Source organism: Saccostrea cucullata, unplaced genomic scaffold (assembly GCF_032062105.1).
Source record: "Saccostrea cucullata isolate Sc308-1 unplaced genomic scaffold, CSIRO_AGI_Scuc_v1 ctg7843, whole genome shotgun sequence".
NCBI classification, from domain to species: Eukaryota; Metazoa; Mollusca; class Bivalvia; order Ostreida; family Ostreidae; genus Saccostrea; species Saccostrea cuccullata.
The window spans coordinates 1-7,387 of record NW_026926938.1 but is presented as its reverse complement, the minus strand read 5'-3'; the positions used below and the strand labels follow the sequence as shown (position 1 = coordinate 7,387).

At 34.1% G+C, this 7,387-nt stretch overlaps 1 protein-coding gene across 1 annotated transcript; it reads left to right on the top strand.

Moving 5' to 3' along the window:
• The first annotated feature begins 3,317 nt into the window (after window positions 1-3,317).
• On the top strand, window positions 3,318-6,893 carry LOC134272962 (monocarboxylate transporter 12-like). Its single transcript, XM_062755131.1, has 5 exons — window positions 3,318-3,419; window positions 4,270-4,542; window positions 5,952-6,095; window positions 6,330-6,473; window positions 6,610-6,893. Exons 2-5 carry the CDS (start codon window positions 4,485-4,487, stop codon window positions 6,891-6,893), a joined length of 630 nt encoding a protein of 209 aa, XP_062611115.1. The 5' UTR covers window positions 3,318-3,419; window positions 4,270-4,484.
• The last annotated feature ends 494 nt before the right edge of the window (window positions 6,894-7,387 follow it).

The following is a 7,387-nucleotide window of genomic DNA, read 5'->3' as shown; positions in this document are numbered from 1 at the left end:
AAAAAAATTCGATCGACCTACTTAATTCGCAATTCAACGATAAGACCACATAATATTTCTATATATACGTATTTACTGTTTTATTTAATGAGAAGAACAAGATTTTATATATTTTTTTTTCCAAAATGTAATCTAAATTTCATTTTTATTTCGGTTTGATACATAAAACAAATTTTTCTAGCATTATCATTTTAGTAAATGACCCATTTGTTATAAATAAATCTAACGATTTCTTGATACTAGTAGTAAAACATAATTAAGGGAGTAATTAAATGTTGAACCCACTTTTGATTGGTTAGTTTGGATCTTGAATTTCGAAACTCGAATCTCGAATGAGCCTTCCAGGCTTTCGAAGATAAAGGAATAGTTCCGAATACTGATGTGTTTAAATAAAAATTAGATGCCACTCGCTGTAAAGTGATATTCAAGCCAATCAAAATTCTCTTTCCCAGCCAATGTGATTTATCAGTTAATACTTGAACTGACCTAATCATTCTATTAATCATATATTTTTCTCTACAAGTTCAATGGGATATATCGAGGCGACATATGAATGAAAGTATAACATACATTGTTAATTGATAAAGCATCGACAATATATCTGAATTCTACGAAACGCTATTAGGGTAAATCTGTGGGATAAGAATTAAAAGGCGTTATAACGCCTTTCAAATAGGCCTAATAACGCGAAAAGGGCCTTCTAACGCCTTTCCAAAAGGTGTAATAACGCGAAAAAAGGCGTTATTACGCATTTTTAGAAGGCGTTATTAAGCCTTCTTAAAAGGCGTTATTACGCCTTTCCAAAATTGATTTTATTTAGTGATAAAGTATACAAGCTCATATATATTGATGGAATAATACTTAGCACATGTACACTGTAAAGGAAGTTGAAATGACCGGTGTCGCATAATATTTGGTCCGCCTCGTTTAAATGTCCGGCGTAAAAATCACTCGGATATTCTTGTATTATGTTAATAATTATATGAAAAAATGAATCAAAACCAATTTTACTTATGCAATATTAGTTTTTTTTTATATTCTTGAACCTTTTGTAAGGACGTTATATGCCTTTAGGAAAGATGTAATAATGCATTTTGTCAAGGCGGAATAACGCCTTTTGGATATGCGTAGAAACGCCTTTTGAAAAGGCGTATTAACGCTTTTTTTGGTGTTATTACGCCTTTTGGAAAGGCGTGTTAACGCTTTTTTCGCGTTATTACGCCTTTTGGAAATGTCTTATATCGCCATTAAATTTTTTCCCCATAGATTATTCCTAATAGGCTTTCGTAGATTGATTGATTGATTGTATATTGTTTAACGTCCCTCTCGAGAATTTTCACTCATATGGAGACGTCACCGGTGAAGGGCTTCAAATTTAGACCTATACTCGGCACTCAGGGCCATTGAGCAGTGAGGGTTCTTTATCGTGCCAGCGCCTACCGTGACACGGGACCTACGTTTTTAAGGTCATATTCTAAAGACCCATGACTTTCACTTCTGATGCCGAGGGCTTGGCGAAGGAACAGTCGCTACCTATTTTAACGTCTTAGATTTGACCCGGCGCCGCGAACGAGAATCGAACCCGGGCCTCCCGATCACGAAGCGAACGCTCTAACACTAGGCTACCGTGAACGGTAGGCTTTCGTAGAATTCGAATTAAAGGCAACGGAAAATTGTTTTCTTATTCTCACATGGAAGTTCTTGAAAAAAAATCTAAGAATATAATGACAGGTCAGCTTATAAAGAGCACAATTAGTGCCAATCGGAATGTCATCAGTTTTTTTTTTTTTTTTTTTTTTTGCAAAACTCATCTCCGACAATTTTATAAATGTTCTCAACGTAGAACTCCAGCCTTCTTATACTGCTATAAATAGAGGGTGGTTCCATTATTCACATAATTTTGTTCCATTATTCACATAATTATGCATGTACAGGTTCTTGCTGTAAGGATATAATTAGTGTTTTTTATCAAGCTGGTTATAATTAAATTTAAAGGAACCATTGGTTTAAAAAAAATTGTAAAGAGCGGAACAGTATAAGCATGTTTATACTGATTTTTATGCCCCCGTAAACGAAGTTTCGGGGGTATAGAGTTTTTGTCGTGTCCGTCCGTCTGTCTAGCTGTCTGTCTGTCTGTTTTTCTGTTTGTCCGCAAAAACTTTAATCTTGCCCATAACCTTTGATTTAATGGAGCTTTGACTTCCTTAATTCACATGTGTATTCATTGTGACAAGATCTCTTTTTTGAAGTACTTTTACACAAAAATTCCAAAATTTTTACTTTGGCCATATCTTTTGATAGTAGATACCAGGACTTTTATTCTTTGCATATGTATTCTTTGTGCCAAGACCTTTCATTGGATACTAACAACTTTGACCTTTTGACCTTGACCTTGGAGATTTCCGTACTTTAGAAAAAACTTTAACCTTGACCATAATTTTTGAATGGTAAGGGCAAGGGCTTTCATACTTCCCATATGTAATCCTTGTGAAAAGACCCTTTATTCGATACCAAAAACTTTTACCCTTTGACCATGACATAGGAGTTTGACCTACTTTAAAAAGCAAACATTGACCATAACGTTAAAAGGGTTAGAGCTATAGTGCTTTTATACTTTACATATTTAATCCTTCTGCGACAAGACCTTTCATTTTATATCAAGAACTTTGACCGTTTGACTTTGACCTTGAAGTTTGACTTACTTTTTAAAATTTTTAACCTTAAAGTTTGCCATTTCTTTTTAACGGTTTGGGATAAGGCTTCCATAATTCACATATGTATTCTTTGTGGCAAGACCTTTCATTGGATACCAATTACCCTTTTGATCTTGACCTTGGAGATTTCCATACTTACGAAAAAACTTTAACCTTGCCCATAACTTTGGAACGCTGTGGGCAGTGCTCTCATACTTCACATATGTAGTTCTTGTGAGAAGACCCTTTATTGAATACCAAGAACGTTGACCCTTTGACCTTGGAGTTCGTCTTACTTTTTAAAAAAAAACCTTGACCATAACTTTTGAAGGATAAGGGTTGGTGCTTTCATGCTTTCATACTTTTAATATTATTACTTGTGATCAGACCTTTCATTTGCTATCAAGAATTGTTGACCCTTTGACCTTGAAGTTTAACCTACTTTTTAAAATTTTTTAACTTTGGCCATAACTTCTGAACGGTTAGGGCTAGGGCTTCCATACTTCACAAATGTATTCTTTGTGGCAAGACCTTTTATTGAATACCACCGAGACCTTTTGACATTGGGAGATTTCCGATTTCTGCACTTATGAAAAAACTCTAATCTTGGCATACATGTACTTTCTGGAGCATGCAAAGTTGAGAAATATGTTCTAACAACTTTTGTAAAAGATTGTTTCAAAATTCATGGCCTGCCTACATTCATTACAGGTACTTGAAACCATGGTAAGTTATTTAACTTTTCTGCACACGTGTACAATAGGGAGGAAGAAGTAAAACAACATTTTTGTTATTGGACATACTGAAATTATTTTTACTCAATTTTTTCTTCATAAAAATAGATTTTCTAAAGTTCTGAAACCTGCAATTTTCTGAAACCAAATGTTTTCCAGGGCTTGAACAAAAATTATACGGGTCATGCAAAAATTCTACGTTTGTCAATTTTCCCATTTGTGCGTCACGGTCTATTTAACGATAACTTTAATAAATATTTATAATATATCGATGATGATGACCTGAAAGAGCACGTCTTTTTTCATCTAAACACTTCTGATACCCCTGTCTGTTTCTGTAAGAAAATCCCAGCTTTAAACTAAATCATAAGAATCTAAAATGCTTGGGACAAAGAATATATATAGAGAGAGATTTGATACCTAAAGTGCACTGTAAAGCAAAGAATACTGCACAATATAAGTGTAAGAAATATCACAAAGAGTTTTGAAGTTTGTACACAATGTAAGCTCAAACTTGATACAAGACAAGTACAATTTTAACGATTCCTTGTTTCTTCTTATCTAATTTTGTTAAAGTGTTTAATTTAAAATAGTTAGACAATAAAATTCAAAAAATGATATCATATGTTCCCTTAATATCTCTAAAACATTTTATCATTAATTTTTATTATACTTTTCGACGAAAAGTTTGTAATCATTTTTTAAGATAAAGACATTGCAACAATTAATAAATGCATTGCCATTTAACATATTTAAATAAAAGATATGTAATTTTGGAGGCGCAAATGTTGTTTGATGAAATATAATTTCATTTTCTTAAATAATAATAATACTTCCTACAGAGAAGGGTATATCATCGACTGCTGGTTACACCTGTACATTACTCTGATGAGTGGCGGAAATTGTTCTTATATACTGCAGGAATGACAAATGTTGATATAACGAGATTTCCTCACTTAGAAGTGGAGTAATCTTATCACATATTCAAAATAATGTGTAAATACACAACGCATTATATGGGACAAATAGGAAATGGTGTTGTGATCCTGTTTCTGTTATGGCACGTGCTACTCGTGTACCTTTAGACAAAGGATGGGCATGGATGGTGGTACTAGGTAAGCATTTCCATTTTTTTATGTCAGCAATTTTTTTTTAACCTTCAACTACTGTACATCACTTTAATATAGCAAGTTAATTGATATTTTCTTCGCGTTTTTTTTATCATTTTAAGAATGACATTTGTCTTTCACACATACACAAACGCACACGACCTTGCGCACAAGTAGATGTGTCCTTCATGTATGTTTACTTTTAAGAGGTATATTTGTCATTGAATTCGTGATTTTCTGTTTAAAGAAGCAGTTATAAATTTTAGAATAAGACCATTCTTACTGTTAAGTATTAAGATCACCGGGCTTGCTGATAAGATTTCTGTTAAAGATCTTTATATATCAAATATTTTTTTTCCTGAATCTTCACATGGGAGTGAGACATATCTTGTCTCTTATTTTATTACATGTATTTCATTTAATTATTTTTGTTCTTTAAATCTACCCATAGAACTACCGGGGTTGCCCGGTTTATGACCTGATCACAGTTTTGTAAGCTAGATAGCGAACGTTCTTTGCTTCCTTCATCCTTGTCGTTATTTACAAGCCAATTATTCCAACAAAATAAAAAAGAAAATGCATGACCTTAACAAACATATATAAACCTGACCTGAATTTATCTCTTCTTAATTGTTATATTTTTATAACCATCATGCATGGTTTATATATAAACCATTTTTCGAGCCCTCTATTTACAGAAATATAACAAGTCGTTCTCTTCAAATCAATTTCCAAATTAAAAATCCAGAAGTGGACATCCAGAGGTGCAGTTGTTGCGTAATTTTGATCTAAGGGAGCTTGCAAATACTTAGGATTGGACTGAAAATAATTCAAAGTCGCTCATCTAAAAATTATTTCTCGAATCAAATATTTGCATAGAGCTTTATAGTTTTCATCATTTTGTGCATAATCCATGCAAGTTTGGTTTTGATAGGCTTTATGGTTTCTAGGTAATGGACATGTGTAAAAATATATGACTCCGGTCACTCATTTTGAAATCTGAATTCAAATCAAATATCTGAAGCAAGAAATGAGGTGTACAACCTTTGCAAATACGTCAAGTAGTATTGAATCTGCTACAAAACCTTTAACTTCGTCATTCATTCGGTAACTGTAGGCCAGATCTAGCATTCAAAGCAACAGCATCTGCTCTAACAACTTAAAACCTGTTCTAAAGGATCCTGGTCATTCTCAAACGTTAACTGTAGCATCTGAATTCTTGGCTGGTTTAAAGGAAAACGATCTCTGATTTATATAGGGCATAGAATTATATGAAAAACTGCTTCAAAACCTTTAAGCTCGGACAACAACGCCGAGAGTATCATGTAATTAAACTCCCCTAACTTCGTTAAGGCGAGCTTAAAATGTAAATTTTATTCACTTGTTGACATTAATAATTTGTTTTCATTTTTTAGGGACATTTGGAAACTTGGCGCTAGTAGTCGGGATTCTGAAGTCCTTTGGAGTACTTTTGGTTGAGCTGTCACATATATACAATGTACCGGCTAGTTTGCTTGCCTCCTCACAATCTCTCTGTGGCTGGCTACATTTAGGACTGGGTAGGTCAGCAGCTCTCTCTCTCTCTCTCTCTCTCTCTCTTTGACGAAATTTATTCCACAATAAAAATAAGCCTCTCAGAAGAAACTGTATATAAATGGATGATGCTCGTATAGCAAATCGATTGCTACTATGTTAACACAAACGTGAAAAGAGAAAGATGAAAGTAACTTTTACATACTGGTACATATCAAGGGTAGCGAGTAATCTGTCTTTTATTATTTGTACATGTACAGCCCCGTTGTCGAACAACCTCAGTCAGCGGTTCAGTCACCGCTTGGTGGTATTCTGTGGCGGTGTCCTGTCAGTGGTAGGATTGGTCGCCACAAGCTTTGTCAGAGATGTTGGGTGGTTCTTTATAACATACGGAGTCATCACAGGTAGGCAATAGCAATAGTGTAAGATCTGAATTATACCACTCTTCCTTAATACATTTACAAGATTATAATCAACATCGACTAATTCCTTTTTAATTCCATTGCAAGAGTAGGCCAATTTGTTTTCTTTTACTTACAGGACTCGGGTTTGGGCTCATCTTGGCACCTGCGCTAGTAATGCCGGGACTTTATTTTGAAAAGAAGCTTCCATTGGCCCTTGGTCTCAGTTCCTCCGGTTCGGGATTGGGATCCTTCATATTCCCAAACCTAATGAGATTTCTTCTGGATGAGTATTCTGTTGGCGGTTGTTTGCTCATCATGGGAGGAATTATGCTACATGTTTGTCCATTTGCTCTTCTTTATCGACCAACACTGTACTGGGAGAAGAAAAGTTACACAACAAATAAAACAAAACATATTTAATGATTTATCTTTAAAAAAGAAAAATATCAGCAAGTAAAGTAAACGACTGAAATACTCCCCCTTTTTTTGTCACTTTCATCGCAAGTTTAAGGGGGATGTCGGCACCTTTAGTGAAGTGAGAACAAAATGTAAACATTTCTTCAAATGGCTAAAATACATTATATTTTGATCAAATTTTAAGTCCTTATGATAAAGATACAATAAATATGCATAACTGAATGCATGTTGTGTATATATAATCTATACTTTTGCAGAAAAATGCTTTTGATATGCTCTTTAGAACTGCGCAGCTACAGAATTCAATAGAGCCTTAAAAAATCCAAAAAAATATGCAAACTGTGCATTAATGTTCTATCTACAACCATTTGTTGAGAAAATGTCTAAATTTTGCACTTTTAAATGATAATTTTAAGTTCAAAACAAGGCACCGTTGTCTTCAAAAAGAGTGCAAAGAACCATGAAAGTAGTTCATGGATAGCAGCACGTGGTCTATT

Excerpts from the sequence above, each read along its gene's own strand:
- LOC134272962 (XM_062755131.1), top strand. The coding sequence starts at position 4,485 with ATGGCACGTGCTACTCGTGTACCTTTAGACAAAGGATGGGCATGGATG. Across the intron at positions 4,543-5,951 it reads GGCATGGATGGTGGTACTAG|GGACATTTGGAAACTTGGCG; the intron begins GTAAGCATTTCC and ends TTCATTTTTTAG. Across the intron at positions 6,096-6,329 it reads CTGGCTACATTTAGGACTGG|CCCCGTTGTCGAACAACCTC; the intron begins GTAGGTCAGCAG and ends GTACATGTACAG.